This window comes from Micropterus dolomieu, linkage group LG16, assembly GCF_021292245.1.
Source record: "Micropterus dolomieu isolate WLL.071019.BEF.003 ecotype Adirondacks linkage group LG16, ASM2129224v1, whole genome shotgun sequence".
Classification (NCBI taxonomy): domain Eukaryota; kingdom Metazoa; phylum Chordata; class Actinopteri; order Centrarchiformes; family Centrarchidae; genus Micropterus; species Micropterus dolomieu.
In genome coordinates this window covers 1,788,357-1,806,017 of record NC_060165.1, presented here as the reverse complement: position 1 = coordinate 1,806,017, position 17,661 = coordinate 1,788,357, and the positions used below count along the sequence as shown (strand labels likewise).

The 17,661-nt window shown below is 42.9% G+C and overlaps 1 protein-coding gene across 2 annotated transcripts in view; it reads left to right on the top strand.

The window, feature by feature from the left end:
- scube1 (signal peptide, CUB domain, EGF-like 1) overlaps positions 1–17,661 on the top strand; it is a 133,249-nt gene that overhangs the window by 82,344 nt on the left and 33,244 nt on the right. The window contains exons 6-8 of one of the 2 annotated variants that reach the window (XM_046071835.1): positions 351–467; positions 6,199–6,288; positions 13,872–13,988. In XM_046071835.1, coding sequence (XP_045927791.1) covers positions 351–467; positions 6,199–6,288; positions 13,872–13,988 — 324 coding nt within the window. The remainder of the gene's footprint in view (positions 1–350; positions 468–6,198; positions 6,289–13,871; positions 13,989–17,661) is intronic. The other variant, XM_046071836.1, reaches the window with a different exon arrangement.

Here is a 17,661-nt window from a genome sequence, read left to right as displayed (position 1 = left end):
CCTCTTTCTCTCCTCCTCATCCTTTTGCTCTCCTAGTGTAACTCCCTCCTATGTTACTCTCTCCGCTTGCACCGTATTGCACTCTCCTCTTCTTTTTCTCCCTCTCTCTCCCTCTCTTCCCACCACTCCCTAATATTCTCAGTCTCTCAGTCTTTCCCCTTCTCTCTCTTTTCATCCTTCCATGTCAGGCCAGTGGGGCATTATTTAAATGATTTATTCCTGCACAGCGTAAAAACCCCTTCTGTCCGCCTGTATCATTACTGTATCTAAATAAGGAATTAGTGGACAATTTAAAATGTCATGAGCTACAAGCTGGGAGTAAGGTTCAAATGTGTGTGTGTTGTCTTCAGTGACGTGTAACTATGGAAACGGCGGGTGCCAGCACACATGCGATGACACGGACACAGGGCCGGTGTGTGGCTGCCATCAGAAGTACGCCCTGCACTCAGACAGCAAGACCTGCATCGGTGAGTGATTACCACGATGGCTTCCCAGTTCGCTAAAGCTGTTTCGCTGTAACATCTGCTGTATGATAGAAGCCCCTGGACAGTTTCACTGAGGCACAGATGATGTCAAAGAGGAAAAGTAACAAAATGAGATGATGAAGTGTTGTGGAGGGTTTGTCGTTGGAGGTGGTGAGGTGGCACATACGTCATCTCCTGGCTCCCCCATCCCCCAGCCTTGTATTTATGAAATGCTGTAGTCTAGCTTCATGCACGCTGTATCCTGCATCTAACCTGCTTTGGTAGTGTAAACAGTTATTTTATTGTGTGTAAGCCAGTTATTCAGTAGCTGCTGAAAAGTGTCATTGTGTATGAATAATAGCTTGAATCTACTTTTCCTACTGCAGATAGCACCGTGTTTAATTTCAAGCAGCTATTAAACTACTATTAAACCAGACTAGGTAGAGACTGGTGGAGCTGTCTCACCTTGGAGGTTAACACTGCAGTAGAGGTTCATAGGAAAAAAATCTCATAAATGCTGATTGGTGGATAAATGACATTCCAGTGTTCCTGTGTTGAACATAAGCATCTATGTCTGAAACACGCCATCACTATGGTAATGCCCGTAGAAAGTCTTGGAGGGATTATCACAGTGGTAAAGTTTCAGGGCCAAGGAATGAGCAGTAATATGTTTTGAGCTGGCTGGTGGAAAATGAATGACTCTGAAAACACATTCATGTCAAACTCACTTGACTCACATTTGTACATATTACTGTCAGGAGAAGCGTGCCTCCACATCCTGGTTCTCACATAGAGGATATTTCATCTTGCTATTTTTCTTATCAGTAGAGGATGAATAAGATGTTCCAGGTGAGTGAAGTTGTTCATAACTCTGTTTTTCTGTATGTATGAAATAGTTTGTAGAGCCTGAAAGAATTTTTTATTACCACCTGTCACACTGGTTGTAGTATGTGTACATATATTGGCATTTAGGATCCTATAATTAATGGAGCCCAGGCAGGTATTAAGGTACAAAGTTGTAATTTTTTTACCCTTAAATTAACAGTTAAAAAGCAGAAATGCATGATTTCTTCGATCAGACTACTCACCTGCCATTTAATTGACTTAAATTACTTTTGTTAAATGAATTAAAGGAGTATTCATAAATTCTAATTCTAACAAATTAATACATAAATAAATACATAATAAAGGAGTATATTAAAACTATCTCGCTAAAGTAAAGTCTGTCTGGCACGTTGAGGTATCCAGCTCCTCATACTGTGTACCAGGCTGCTGGGCAGGACAGGTTTAAAATAAATAAATAAATAAATTCTTACATTCATTCATTGTAGAAGTAGGTGCTGAAGTTACAGATTGCAGTAACCTCTCAAAAGCAAATTTGTTCCCTGTCCCTGGTCTTTGATTGATAGCTCCTCAAATATTCCCGTACAATGCAGTATAAGTAAGCAAAGTGCTCACACTCTTAATGGGATGCTTTGGTTGAATGAAAACGTTTATGCTGATTTTAGATTCTGGTATGGAGATGCAATTAAGGTTTTGGCTATTAAATACAATGCTGTGTTATCTTTGGCAACATATCGTTTCTGTTCTTTTACTTTGTGTTGTTGTTGTGTGTATTGTTCATTTGGAGGTAAAAGTAAACCTTGGACAAAATAAAGGGTCAAAAATGTACATCCAACATGGACTGGGCTCAGGTAATAGCAATAGTCAGCTTTGATGATAACAACAAATAGAATAGTATAGATATGACTAATTCTGGCTGAGCAGGCTTGCAAAGCTACAACATTTATGGTCATTTTCAAGAGGTGGGCCTACACTGTAAGAAAGTTGTGTTCAGACCAAAGGTGAATTTTTGCCTTGCGTTACTCACGTGAAATCAGCCACTGGAGGATTTATTGGAGTATTTCACAACCCACGAATATTTGCCATTAACAGCCAATGGATGTACCCCTTCAGGAAAGGAGAAGCGGCTTACCTCCATAGATACCACATACTGTACAATGCAAGGGTTTTAGGCATATGTGGAAAAACACTGGAAAGTAAGAATGGTTTAAAAAATAGACATGAAAAAAGGTTTTCTGGACTGATGAGTCAACATTTGAAATAACTTTGTGCGTTGTACCTAGAAGATTTGATGCTGTTTTGAATGCAAAGAGTGGTCACACCAAAAAATGATTTGATTTAAATATTTTTTATTTTCTCTCTCAGTTTGCATTTTGTAAACTGATTAATATAAACTATAAACATGTCTATTTTACAGCATTTTTACAGCACCTCTCTAAATTGTGTTCCTGTTCATAACATCATTTCAACACTGATAGGCTTTCACCAAACAGCATCACCCATATTCTTCACTCAGGGGTATTTGAGTCTGTTTGCGTCTATTCACATCTCTGCATGACTTTGCATGGAATCGTGCCATTTTGGGCTGAACACAACTTGAGTAGGTTATATGTAGAACATAGAACAGTTCATTTGAACTATGACAGCTCTTCTTCACGTTGGTTTGGTTTGAATTCAGGTGGCATCAGAACATCTAAAAAAGAAAGTTCTCTTTACTAAAATCACTGCAGTGGCATCTGTCAATCAAATCCAGGATTTGTGGGTATAATGAAATGGAGGCTGAAATCTGATTGCCGCAGTTCCTCAACCCCAGAAAGTTTAGCATGATAAAATGAGTCGTATTTGGAAATGTCTTCATGTCTTCAAATGTGTTCATAGCAGTTCTTTCAAGGCAGAAATCCTTGAATCACTACAGAATCCGAAATTTTTTTTTGACCCCCCTCTGCAGACAGAATGTCTAACCTGACAGGATGACAGGTCACCAAACCTTTGTCCAATCAATGAGCTGCTTAGAGTCCATGTGACTTTGGTTAAGTTGTGGTTTATTTGGAATGGGGCAGTGGAACCCTAATGACACATTAAAAAAACTGGGTGAGATTATAACCACCTGCACACCTTCTGAATGATGTCATTGCTGTAGACCACACACACGGACACACAGTGATGTCATCTTGATGTGCTGTCCTTCCTGCTGTGTTTGAACACTGGAAATACCTCTCTCTCTCTCCCCACTCTCTCCCTCTCTCCCTGTCTCTCTCTCTGTCCCCCGCTCTCCTTCTCTCTTCCTTTTTCTCTCTGTCTCTCCCTCCCCTCTCCCCCTCTCTCTCTCCCCCTCACCACTCGAGCATATTGCTGTGCTGCATTTCAGCTGCACCAGGTTTTGACTGCCGATAACCCCTTTTTCTTTCCAGCTGCTTTGAAGAAGTGAAACACACCATCAAGTAAAGGCTTCAAAGATGAAGCAGAATGAGAGCGAGCGGGAACCCTCCTCTCCCTCCTTTCCCAATGTCTTTTCTCTCTCTCTCTGTCTCTCCTCATACTTGACGAGAGAAAGGACCTTTGTGTTTGTGTTCTGACTGTCCCAACTGCTCTATGGGCCCCCTTTTTACCCTTTCTATGTAGCACTGTCCCTCTGCTCCTCCTTCCTCCTCCTCCTCCACCTCCTCCAGCTTTCTGGTGATAGTACCTGATTGCCTGTCTTGTCTGAGCATCCATGTTTAAAACAAATTCAGGTGGACTTAATACCCAGTGCAGAAGAGGAAAGATACTCTGGGTGGGTGGGGGGGGACCACATGTTAGACTTTGTGGTTAAAAACGGACATCTCAATTGCAGCCTGATCTTAGGTAAAGCTCCCACGAAAGCAAAGCTAACCTCCTCCTCCTCCTCCTTCTCCTCCTTCTCCTCCTCCTCCTCCTCCTCCTCCTCCAGCTCTCTCACTACCTCCTCATCCTCCACCGCCTCACAAGTCCCAACTGAAAAGCAACAGACTTCTTGAAAACCCAAATCCCACCAAAACCAAAATGACGTCCGTGCCTCATACCCATCCATCAGCTCCATACACCGTAACAGAGGACTTGCACCGCTCACCCTTCTTTGCTCTCATAACATGCATGTGTCCACTCCTAATGTGCCATATTGTCCGTTTGTACGCCACTGCCTCTTTCACTAACTTTCTGTCCGTCTGTCTGTTTGTCTGCTGGTCCAGCTGCATGGGAGAGCCCTGACTGTTTTCTTTTTATCTTTTTCATTTTCCTTTTTTGAATTGAAATACATTTTTTACTGGTGTTTATAGTGACCCGCTCCTTCTGTTTCCCTCCAGTGCATTGGTTTTTACCATTCTTCCTAGCTGTAGCAGTGTCGAGTGGTTTAACACTTCCCCCTCCTCGTCCTGTGTAGGTCAGACTCTCTAAAACTTCCCCTCTGTCTGTGGGCCTCCGACCATAGACACACAAACACACACCTCTCTGACAGTTTTCTTCACACCCTCAAAAGCACACACACTGGTATGCACAAGCTCTCAATTCAACAATCACACACACTCGTACACGCAGCCACATTTCAGCCATTAGCTGAGCCCCAGAAAGCCTCCATTCATCCCTGAGTGGACTTCAGAGAGTCCTCCACTTTGTCCATCAAGCGCCTGAGAGGAGAGAGAGAAAACGGTAGTGGGCCGGGGAATGGAAAGGACATTAATTACCCTCATATCCAACCCCCCACCCCATAGGACTGTGTGTGTACATCAAAGCCTAGTCCTAGCACGGCAAGTGGCTCATTCAGGTCCTAATGACTCAGGCCCAATGAAAGGCTGCCTCCCTCTCCCAGGCCCATCATCAAACTCACCATCCCCAACACCGCACCACATGCATGCCATCTTAACAGCGATTCCCCCCTTCTAAAACCATGGACACTGCCACCTTCCCCTCCCCCCTCCCCCAGCCCCCCACCTCCACTGGCCAGCTTTGGGAATGTAGTTTTTCCAGCGTTGACGGTTAAAGCCAGTTGTGATGTGTTCCATAGACAAACAGGCAACCAGCGCTGCCCCCAGACTACCTCCTCCTGCTTTTTTATTTCTCTGCATGCCCTCCCTACGCTGCCCTTTCAAACCCCATTTCTCAGTGTGCACCTCAGTGTGCACCCTTCCTTCCCTCATAAACCCCTTCCTGTGGGTCTTTTTTCATCCTTCTGTCCCTTGCTCTCTTTTCCCACTCTGTTCATCTTTCCCTCTCGATCATCTTGTCATTGCTCGCCTCTTCGAGTACTTCCCGCTGCTGTTTGACCTCTTATCCTCCTCCCCTGCTCCACCCTTTCTCGTCTTACTGGTCTTCATCGTCACCCCCTTTTTTGTTGCTTCTGTCTCGGTGCCCACATATAAAGCAGCTTGACTTGGAAATGTTGGACAGGTCTACTACCCTCCCTCTTTTTCTCATCTTCCTCCATTCTAATGCAAGGGAATCATTGCTGACAATGTGTGGCTGTTTGACATGGAAGACAGAAACTCCACCAGCAACGTCAACATCAGAATCAAAATCCCCCTTAACGTTCGCCCCAATCCCATTTCATCCTCTACCTATCTCCCTTTTTTCATATGTAAGCCCTGAACCTCTTCCCCTCCCCTCCCCCACCCACCTACTTGCCCATCTACCGCTTCATTTTGTCAGCTCCACACTGATACTGATCATTTTCATTTGTTTTGTTCTTTTGTTTGCTCTGGGGGATTTATCATTTGTTTGGGGATTAACACTCTAACAGGGATTTTGGCACTTCTTCATCGCTTCTTGCTTCTTGGCTTTGGTTTTTTGCTCAAACGCCAAGAGGGGCTGAAGGTCTGGTCATTTGGGCTTCTCATTAACCTGCTGCTCACTGTTTGTCCCCTTGTCACTTGTGTTTTAGAGAAAGATGAGGCTGCAATTGAGAGCTCTGAGTTCAATGCCACGTCAGTAGCTGATGTGGACAAGCGGGTGAAACGGCGGCTACTTATGGGTAACTCTTTTCTTCCTCTTTCTATGTGTTGCCTTGGCGCTTGTGCTTGTATCCCCGACTCCACTCCTCTCTGTTCCTCCTCGTCCTCCTCTCTCCTAATTTTGTACATTTTTTTGTAAACCTTTGATGCCCACTGTGTCTACTCCCACAGTCAAGTTGGTTTGCAACTGTATCTAACGTGATGAAAACGGATTAAAAGAGGTCGCTGTTCCCTTTAAACCCTTCCTCCTTAACTGTACCTGCCAAATTTCTGGCTGGCTCTAAAGTTTTCTCAATGACTAACATTTACTTTCCCAGTTGCACCTTACTTGAAATGTTTTGTGTTCCATTTCCCTCCTTTTTTATTACCTGTTACAAAAACAGGATACTTTACCAGCAAAGCAAAGCCCCTGAAAAGGTCGTAGACCCAATTTGTCCAGTGATGACAGAACCACGCAAGGAAAGTTTTGTACTGTACTTTGCAAAATATTCTCAAACCCATTATCCTCAGAATAGAGAAGGTGAAGAAAAAAAACACCAGCCCCATGAGAGCTTTTGCTGCTGGTGAAGTGTCTCAGACATGCCAGTCCTTTCTACTTAGTGAATCAGATTAAAGTCAGCAGACTTGACAACCCTGTGACCAAATGGATGTTTGCTCCCTAAACCTTTTAATATTAAATCAATCAATCACACGTTAGCCCTTATATGAAAATGTTATCATCAGATCTGTACTTTAAAATTGTACCATAAATGTGTTTTGGTGGGATGGTTATGTGTTAAACACCAGGCAGAAATCATCAAATATTACTTTTGTCTCTGGGGGATGAAGAACCCCTTGGCATCCTTGAACCACATTTAAGGAACTACTGGTCAAAACCTGATCCAAGTTTGTCTTTTGGTGTTTTATGCCTACTATAAATGCCAAGGGATTACTATTAATGAAAATTAGAGTATCAATGACATCTGCTTTTGAAAAAACATGTGAAGGCTATGATTTGGTTTCTGAAGGACCGCACTGGGCCACGTCTTGCTTTCAGGTCTTCAACCCATCTTTCAATAAATTAATTAATATTTTTCCTATGACTTTTTCTTTGGTCCTCTACTTTTTTGAATTTAACCTTTGTTTTATTTTCTAAGACGGAGGTCCATCAGAAATGTCTCCCGGTATCTTGTACTCCAAACCCATGTGCTGTACACTCTGTAGTCTATTAAACCACGTGCCATACTTTCAGTTTCCTTTCAGCAGGTTCTGGCCAGTGTGACTTGGAGAAAGAGTGGATGATTGGTTTTGGTTCTCTGTCTTTCTCTCTCCTACCTCAATTATCTTTTAACAGAATATTTTATTTCTCCTCACTGGCTAAAACCTGCTTCACCTCCTGTTGTATCAGCATGTCACCTGTCCTGCTGGGGTTCCACTTGTAACTTGTAGTGTTCAAAGTTTGCCCTATTGTAAGTCCTAAACATCTCATGGGGATAGATTCCCACTATATTCAATTGATGGACGATCATTTTTGTGCCGAGTTCATAGCTTTCTCAGTCATCCCTGTAGGGAGGTTTTCCTCTTTTCAAATCAACCTACTGGGATCAGGGTCAGCCACAGTAGCTCAGCTGGCTAGTGATACAGTGTGTTGTTAAAGATATGTCAGACATAAACCTGGTCTAAAGATTGAAGGTTTGCTCTGTGGACACTATGATGTAATTACCTCCAGGTTTCTTAACGATTTGATGACCTCTTAGTTGCCAACAAATATGCACTTATAGAAATAACAGAATAAAGTTTGCAACATTCACTCATGTCGGCTAACACTGTTGAAGTTGGCTTGACCAATAAACATATACAGGGCTCTCAAGTCTAGTGTGAGACACATGCATTTCAGCCAGTTCACACGCTCACACGCCACACCTTGTAGGCTATTTCTCACTTAAGAGATAACGTCCTCGAAATTGTCCCTAGCTTTCTCTGTAGCCTACTAATTGTCAGAGCCATTAAGCCAATCAGAAATTTTTTGACTCTGGACGGAAAGCCATCCATCATGATGGTGAAAATGGCTGGCCTTGGCCACAGTGCTCTAAGTGTGGGCCCCCTACCCCTGTCATCAAGGCTGAAATGTGTAGCCTACTCTTACACACAGCTTGGCGTACATGGGTAGGGCAGGTTCTGTCATCCTACTGTAGGCCTATGTGTACAGCACTGCTGTTCAGTGGTTTCGTTTGGGCCCAAAATTTTTTTTGTTTTGATCCTTTTGTATTTTTGAAATATAAGTATATATATTTAAATAGTCTTTTATCAGATCTTCCAATTGTTATACTTTCTGTTTGTTCGGATCAGTTATTAACTATAGGTAAAATCTAACTGCTAGTAAAAACTTGAGAGAATTGGCTGCAAATATTTTAGTGGCTCCTCCGCTAACATGCGTTATCTCACTCTAAACTTTCTATAAAACTTGAGAGCCCTGCATACAGCAAGTTGCACTGGTGTTAAATGTGAAACTTCTAACAGAATTTCATGAGAACTGCACTCCACATCAAGAACGGCTGTGGTTCAGCAGGTAGAGCGGGTATGAACTCACATCAAAATATCTTTGGGCAAGACACTGAACCCCAAACTACTTGCATGGTATCTTGGTGAGTCTGTGAATAAGCAGCCCGTTCTCATCTCAGGGCGTCCAATACCAACACTTTCAGAAAAAGTGACAAAGTGTAGTTATTTGACGCTAAAGGTACCCTTCATGAGACGCTCCTGGATGCGTCTGTATGAAACGCTCTGGGGTGTACAGACTAGTTGTATAAGTGCTGGTTAGCTAGCTAGCTACATTTGTTTTAAAGTTGTTGACAGCCCCCCGAAGCCCCCCTACCCTTACCATAACCAAGTAACAACATAACAAGTGTTTGTGCCTAAACCTAAGTCAGTGACTTTGTGTTTGTCAACCAGCTAACCCTACAGCTGTGCAGGTAGCTAGCAGGTAGGGTTAGCCTCCTTTGCGTTGCAAACTGTGGCGTTTCATATGGCGTAATTATTTGATGCTAAAGGTACCCTTCAGCGTCAAATAATTACGCTTTGTCACGCTGTCTGAAAGCGTTAATGACGCACTAAGATGAGAACGCGTTGGAATAAGAGGCACATATAGCCTATGTGCTATGTATAAGGCCATGCAGTCCAATCACTTTTTTAATGCAGCGTAGCACATGTAACACATTTATTTTAATAATAATTTATCATTTGTAGTAAACTTAGTAGTATACATTTAGACCCACCATATCCATGTCTCTACCCAATCTCAAGTTATAGCAGTGTCATAGCCCTGTTGATTATGGACACAAATTCCTGTCTTAGCTAATTTTAGTAGATAGCAATCTGACCCTAACTCTAATACTGAAAGCATCAGTGGTGTCTGTGTTTTAATTAAATGTTTAATTAAATGTTGAAATGTGCATGAACAGACACGTGTGCATGCATGTGGTTGCTGAGAGCACAGAGGCCATCCCAGTGCAGTACTGGCACCGCCTGAACAGCATCAGTATGTTAGATTTGACACTGCTATCAGTTTGTCTGCTTCCCCTGACACGCGGCGCTCCTGTCTCCGCCCCCGCTGCCATCACACACTGACCACACACTGATCAAGACAAATGGAAATAAGGAAAAGGGGGTCAGTGAGAGAGACAGAAAGGAAAAGAGAGGGCAGAGGAGAGGAGGGAGTGTGGGCGACTTGATGAAAAGTAATTCTGAGACATGATGTTGATATTGAAGGTGGCTAAATCAGGAGACACATTTTGGACACGTGAGCAAAGTGTCAAAAGAGAGACTCAGTGGTGCTACGGTGGCTGTGGCCTTGTATTCCAAATAAAAACTCACCTCAGGACAGATGGAGCTATGCTGAGGTGTATTTGTGTGTGTACAGTGGATGTATCCATATAGTGTTATTACAGCCAGAGCTGACTGACAGCTGATTTAGGTGCCTGTGACAGTGCTGAAAGATGATCGTGCTTCTCTCACCTTTTTACAGTGCAGCAGTTACTGTTAGTTAGCATGATGCTTTTGTATACACACATGGTTTTCCCTCCTCTTGCTTTAATCAATAGAACATGTGTCCTCCTCCCATGAAAAGAGCAGTCTGCAGCGGTCAGCGTTTCCGTCCGTGGAGTGTGACGGACATGTGTACGCTTATTGTCTTCCCTCTCATTCCTCTGTCCCTTGCTGACATATTGTAATCCATCCAGGTGAAATGTTCAACCATGTTCAATATTCAGTTGCTTTCATCTTGCCAACTTTCTTTCTTAAAATTGTGCATTATCTCCTGAATGATAAATACCAGCCTTTGTGTGCTGACATTTACTCATCAAAAGCTGACACTTTTATCCAAAGCGACGTACAATTGCCACATATCAGAAGTCGCACACCTCTGAAGCAACTAGGGTTTAAGTGTCTTGCTCAGGGACACACTGGTGGAAGTGCTGCAGTTGAACCCAGGTCTCCCACACCAAAGGCATGTGTCTTATTCACCACCCACTACACCACCACCATGAAAGGAGGAAGACTCTTTCATGTCGATTTCATCTAGAGTCAAAGCACCCAATGGCTGGTCTTTATCGTCTAAGTAGGCCTAATAAATACAGGTCTCCATTAAACGCCACGTCAGGTTTTTATAGAAGTTCCAGCTGGTTAGATTCTCCACAATTCGATCATTCAGTTCATTTAACGGAAACAACAAGTCCCAAAGTCTAATTCTTATAGATTTACTGGTGTGGTACAAGAGATAAAAAAAGAAGTGCCGACTCCCGTTACCTTTGAAGTGCTCGTTAAGTCCACTCAAGTCCGAATGTGTCCTTCCTTGATTATTTATATTCCTTCAGTCTGTAAGGGTCCACCGATCAAAATAATCTAAACAGCTTTTCATAAAAATTAATCCAAGTTATGAATCCTGTCATGTGAGGTCCATCGTTCTCTGTCTGCTAACTTCTGCCACACTTTTTGTCATCCTGCACCGTGTTCTTGGGTATGCTTGTTTTTGTTACATTGCTGCCTACAAAATAAAAGTGCATAAGCAGTCTGTCGGAGCTAGATCAAATCCAGGTGTCGTGCAACAGTAGAAAGAAAGAAATGGCAAAATTTTACTTCATTACCTGTTTCATCATTGATCAAATATGTTCAACAAAAATAAATGAAAGTGAGTGAAGTTTGGGCAGTTGCCTCGAATAGAGGGTGGGGTTTTTAGATGAATACTTAAAGGAGTAGTTCAACATTGTGGAAAATACACTTATTTGCTTTCTTGCTGAGATTTAGATGAGAAGATCAATACCACTCACTTGTCTATACTATATAACATACAAACTGGAAACCAGCACAAACATCTAGCCTGACAGAATCTGCCTACCAGCACTTCTAAAGCTCACTAATTAACACGTTATGTCTTGTTTGTTAAATTCATACGGGTGCAGTGACTTTGTGGAGTCCGGGTGTCAAGTGAGGTTCTAGTCAACCAACACAGACTCAAAAATAGTGTGAGCATTAGAGATGCTCGTGGGCAGATTTTAGTAGCTTTGGAAAAGGCAATACAAGAAAGGTATACATTTTCTTTTTCTCATCTAACACAGAGTATTTTGCAAAATGTTGAACTATTCCTTTAATCTTATGCAAACACTGATCTTATCCACTCCTTAAAAAAATATTTTTAAGTAAAATTTGGCCAAAAACAAAACAAAGAATGATTAAACTTTAAATAAACAGGAATCCATCACTGGTGATTCCAGTCCTCATGAGAGACTGTAGAAATAAGCTCTGACACACACACACACACACACACACACCAGGCTAGGACAGAAATATGCAGGGTTAGATGGAGGGGGTAGAGGCGTGGAGGGGGTGGGGGTACGAGGGGCTTGTCCAGCACATCAATCAGTTCCGGCGGTGCATCTGTGTTCCCGCGCTCAGGCGGGCCCTGGGGCTGGGTTGGGCTATGAGCGGGACTGTGCTCACCCTCAGCTAATGATAGGGCCCACTGTACTCAGTATAAATCACTTTGAGCCATAAACACCACCTCCACACACATCAAGTCTACTCACATGCACATACAGTATACCTTTACACTCACACAAAAGTCTACTGACTGTTTACACCTGTGCAGGCATGTAGACCTTAACCTTAAGTTATTAATTAACTTAACAATAAACATTCTTACACACACACTTGACAGAGACCCACGCTGGGGACAGGGGTCTGCTATCGTACCCTACAGGGCCCATCAGACCGGCTGCTCGGATGATGGAGTGTCTCTCCTTCCAAGATTCCCTCCTCTTTGCTAAGAAACATCTATGAAACCTCCTGCCCTCATTCTAAAAAAAATAGTTTGCTATCTGGCCTCAGAACTTCTCCAGAGAGAACTAGACATAAAAAGGATTGCAAATGTTGGATACAGAGCTTTGACGTATAAACCCAGTGAGGAACAAATGACGGCTAGAAGAAACACAAACAAGTCTACACCTTCCAGTTTCTTGGTAGAAAGCATCAGCCATCTTGGCTCCGATGTGCTTGTGACTCTGCATTCTGAAAGGGAATTATGCTAATGCCCTGACCTCTAGATGTGGATGTGTTTGCCAGCCTGAAAGGGCTTTTCCTACTTCCCTCTTCACTTCTCTCAGGCACACAAAATCCTGGCATTTTAATTAAATGGGAAAGGCTACCAAAAAGGAGGGGGACATCCCTGGTTGGGAGAACTCTTCAAGAACTCTAGAAATTAAATGAATGAATAAATAAAAATGGATGCACTCAATCACACTTACTTAAGTCAAACCCACCAAAAGTTACTGAGGGAAACTTTCTTATTAGATCCAGTTTTACTGAATCTCTTTCAATAAACGTCAAAATTCAGCATCCTCAGCACTTCTCAAGGCACACTGGGAAAGTGTGTGCTGAGCTTTGCTAAAGCAACAGCGGCTGGGCAGGTGAGCTAGAGTTACCATGAGCCTGTGTTTGTTTTGGGATCAGCTCAGGCAATATTCACAAGTGGGAGCAAACCTTATCTGCGCCACGCACAAGAACATTTTTCTGGAGGAATATATACACGCTGATTCTGCTGAGTGTGTTCTAGACTTACAGCATTCAACCTTGCACTAACTTTATTTTTCTATCTACTTACCTTAACTCTACCTTTTCATTTTTGTTAACCGATTTCTTGTCACATATGGAAGCAGGAACGACCCTTGGATCAAAGAGTCCTTCACCCTCCTTTATCAGCACAGTGCCATGTTTTTGTGTTGTTGTAATGATGCACTGCTGTCAATGATAAACACATCCTGATGTGACTCTCTCTGTATGAACACTGGATTCATATCTATGTAAAAATGCCTCTACTCATGAAAATGTGAGTGTTTTGATGCAATTTCTTCATATGTGTGTTGACAAAGCTACATGAGAAAACACAAGAATACATTCTATCATACTGTACTGTTGTTTGATTGTGTATTCTTCTACTGCATGAAGCTTTGTCTCAACCACATCAGCTTCAGTGTCTCTAGTTTCTTTTTCATGCTGGTTCAGAAGCAGGGGTCACATGTTAACACCTCTTTCTTCACTTTCTCGTTCTCCATCTCTGTCCTGCCATCTGCAGAGACCTGCGCCGTGAACAACGGCGGCTGCGACAGGACATGTAAAGACACAGCCACGGGGGTGCGCTGTAGCTGCCCCGTGGGATTCACCCTGCAACCCGACGGCAAAACCTGCAAAGGTCAGTAAACACATGAAAGTGCGGGAATGTATGAAAGTATGGAGTATGGGAGGCCTGCAAACCTGCTGTAAGGGTCAATGGTACACGGCTGCTGTTTACTGAGCACTCTGTGCATGCACCTGAGCCTGTTATGACTAGTATCCGAGTGATCCAGAGCCAAACCCGACCCCTCCATCCGCTTCACTTCCAACTGCATGCAGCTCTGGTCGCGGTCCCTGCCACTGCCACTGCTTGTTGTTGTTGATTTTGCCGCTGAGTATTTCTCCACTTCCGACAACCCGTTGGTGACGTCAATGATGGTGGTCCGAGGAGAAGGCCACCACAGCGTGGGCCTAAACATCCCAAACATATTATTGTGGCTTTCTTCAAAACAAACAGCCCCGCTGAAAGAGGCCGGCCTGTGGGTTCAAACAGAGTCAAACACTGGTTTTAACAGGCAGCAATGCTTCACTCTCCTCAGGGTTCACAAAGCAGCAATGAGAGGGCTGTGAGTAGGTAGGAGGCATTCTGTTATGAAGTTTTGTCATAATCTAGTGGTTGTTTTCAAAATGTACTGTGTACCACTTTAGCCCAGCAAGGAAAAACTGTTCAGGGAAACAAAAAGACGCAATTTTAAACCTAAAAGACTGTAATGATACCCACTTGATTTGTATAACTCAGACTACTGAAACCTCATATTAGCTTCAGATAAACTTTTGGCTACATTTTTGCACTGGAGTATGTGTGTTTGCGAAGTGAGCACTTTAAGAATGTGGCATGTAGGTGTGTGAAATCCTGAAGCCGGAGCTGTCTCAGGCCTGGCAGGCAGACGACGCGTCGGCAAACTTTGAGATGTTTGAACAGTGAGGCCCACGGTGGCCGCTGTCTCTCTCTCTCTCTCTCTCTCTCTCTCTTCCACCCAAGAAATGCACACTCTCACACAGATAGCACCATACAGCTGCAGCTGCAGTAAATACCGGAATCCACCCCAAAATGTGCTCTACTGCAACAGGCATTCTCAACTCATCATCAAAATGCAGGACATGGTTTAAAACTGCATATAGACACAAACTCATTCATCACTCAAGTGGTTGTGTTCTGCATGATAGAGTCTACTCTCAGATTAGACCAATCAGGACAGAGTTGGATAACACTGTCTGATACTCCTACATACGGGACAAAGCATGCCTCCATGGAAAGGGCAAACATCAAGATCAGTATCAAATAGGCACGTATTCCAAGTCCAACATATCAAAAGTGAAGTTAAATATATAGAAGGAATCACAGAAACAATTATCATAGAAACTAGTATATCGGAAAATACACGGCAAACAGAGAATATACAAAGAAAATACATAGCAAAAATAGAAACCGGTGATAAATTACTTGCCCAAAAAGATTTAAGCAACAAAAACAAGTTGAGCCTAGTAACCGGCAGGGATTTGTACTGCTTACAACAGGAAAACTGACACAAAGAAAAGGAAAAGAATAAAAGAACAGGTAACATCAACAGACAAGGAGACAATCATGTCTGTAAAAGTAGAGCAGGGTCTGTTAATCATACTTAGGCCCTTAGGTGATGGAGTGTTATGGGTAAAAATATAGAAAGCCTCTCTTTTCAGATGGATGGTGTCTGTCTGGGGTTTTTCCCATGTTCAGTCCCAGTGTGTTTCAGTGTGGATGGCCTCAAATGCATTTCAGTCATTATGATGTTGATGACGTTTTCTGATGAGATTGATTTTTTTGCCAGAATGCGGGTGAGTAAATGAGTGACATTTCAAAGTGAAATGACACAGTGTGCACTGTGCACACAGTTGCCATGTGGAATGGCCGATAAGAAGTGAGTAAGTGGTTCTGGTGGCAGGTGGCTCTGACTAGGAGAGCTTGATTTTTTGGAGAACCTAAGCAGTGCATTTGAAAAGTGATTTGTGTTTGTGTTTATATCTGGCTTGTTCTGCTCTGTGGTGGTTATTTGACAATGCCTGATGAAGATCTCTGTAAACTAAAACAACATCATGTAAGTGTACTTTACTCCTGTCCAGTAGGGTTTGATAAAACAAACTTCAGTTACTTTGGAAATATAGCAACAAGTATTCGAAATGAAATGACAATTCATTGTGATGGCTGCTCTTGGTTAGTGTCTGGGAATGATTATTGCAGTTAAAAGAAAAGACACAAACAGCAGTCTTCCGTGTTAAAGTGCATCCACCCCGACCTCCTCCCCACATGGACTTGGTAACCATATACTAATTTCATTTGATTTCCTCCTTTGCTGCCCTCATATTTACTACGGCTGCTACAGGGCTTTGTCAGTTGAATGTGAACAAAAGTTGTTTTGGGGCATTTGCTGAAACCACTTATGCTGTCAGGACAGTACATATTGAAAATGAAAACCCTAGCAGCATTGTCTGCTGACAGGCATGTAACACGGCAGTTGCATGCTGGGAGAACATCTCACCCACCGCTCTGATGTCATGTTCAAGCCCAGCAGCTTGTTCGAACACTTCCCCTCCGTCTTCCCAAGTGATTTGTGGTCCTGACAGAACCCAGCATTTACAGTGGTGGATGGAAGATAAGTTCCCCCTCTTTTTTCGGGCCTGAGTTGAGTGGTGAAGATGGATAGGAGTGCAGTCCAGCTGTGCCCCACCCACATAATTTGGCTGTGGATCAGCCCCCGGGCTTCATAAATCCCAGAGCGGGGATCAGCGCTGAGGGGGCTGAGAGACATAGAGTAGGCAGCGCTCATCGATCAAGATCTATCACCTGGTGTGTTTGATGTCAGACACCCAGCCACATTACTGCTGCTGTTTGGAACTCAGTTAGACCATGATGTGCAGGACTTACAAGCTGTAGAAATAAATGGCCACGTGACATCACCCATAGATTTGTGAGGGGAGGTATGTCCATCTTTTTAAATTCTAGAGTGAGCCAGAAATCAAATATTCATATCTGGATGATGTGTTGGATGCTGGGTGGAGCTGAGGTTGCAGGAACAAGTGGCAACCACATCAACATCAACAAGGCAAAATGTACTGATTTCATTTGTCCAGTTCCCTTTAGAGGGTCAGTCCACCCCAATGAGCAAAGATATAGTTTATGTCATATCTCCACTGGTATCTATACAAGCAGACAGTTTTTGTCTTATTTGTCTCGGTTTTTAGAAATATGTCTCTCAGATTTCCACCTCCGTCCCAATGCAACTGATGGAATTCATCAAAAAGTTGATTTATTTCAGTAATTCCATTCAAAAAGTGAAACTTGTATAATGTATACATTCATTCCACACAGACTGATATATTTCAAGTGTTCATTCCTTTTAACTTTGATGATTATAACTGACAACTAATGAAAACCCCAAAATCAGTATCTCAGAAAATTAGAATATTGTGAAAAGGTTCAATATTGAAGACACCTGGTGCCACACTCTAATCAGCTAATTAACTCAAAACACCTGCAAAGGCCTTTAAATGGTCTCTCAGTCTAGTTCTGTAGGCTACACAATCATGGGGAAGACTGCTGACTTGACAGCTGTCCAAAAGACAACCATTGACACCTTGCACAAGGAGGGCAAGACACAAAAGGTCATTGCTAAAGAGGCTGGCTGTTCACAGAGCTCTGTGTCCAAGCACATTAATAGAGAGGCGAAGGGAAGGAAAAGATGTGGTAGAAAAAGTGTACAAGCAATAGGGATAAC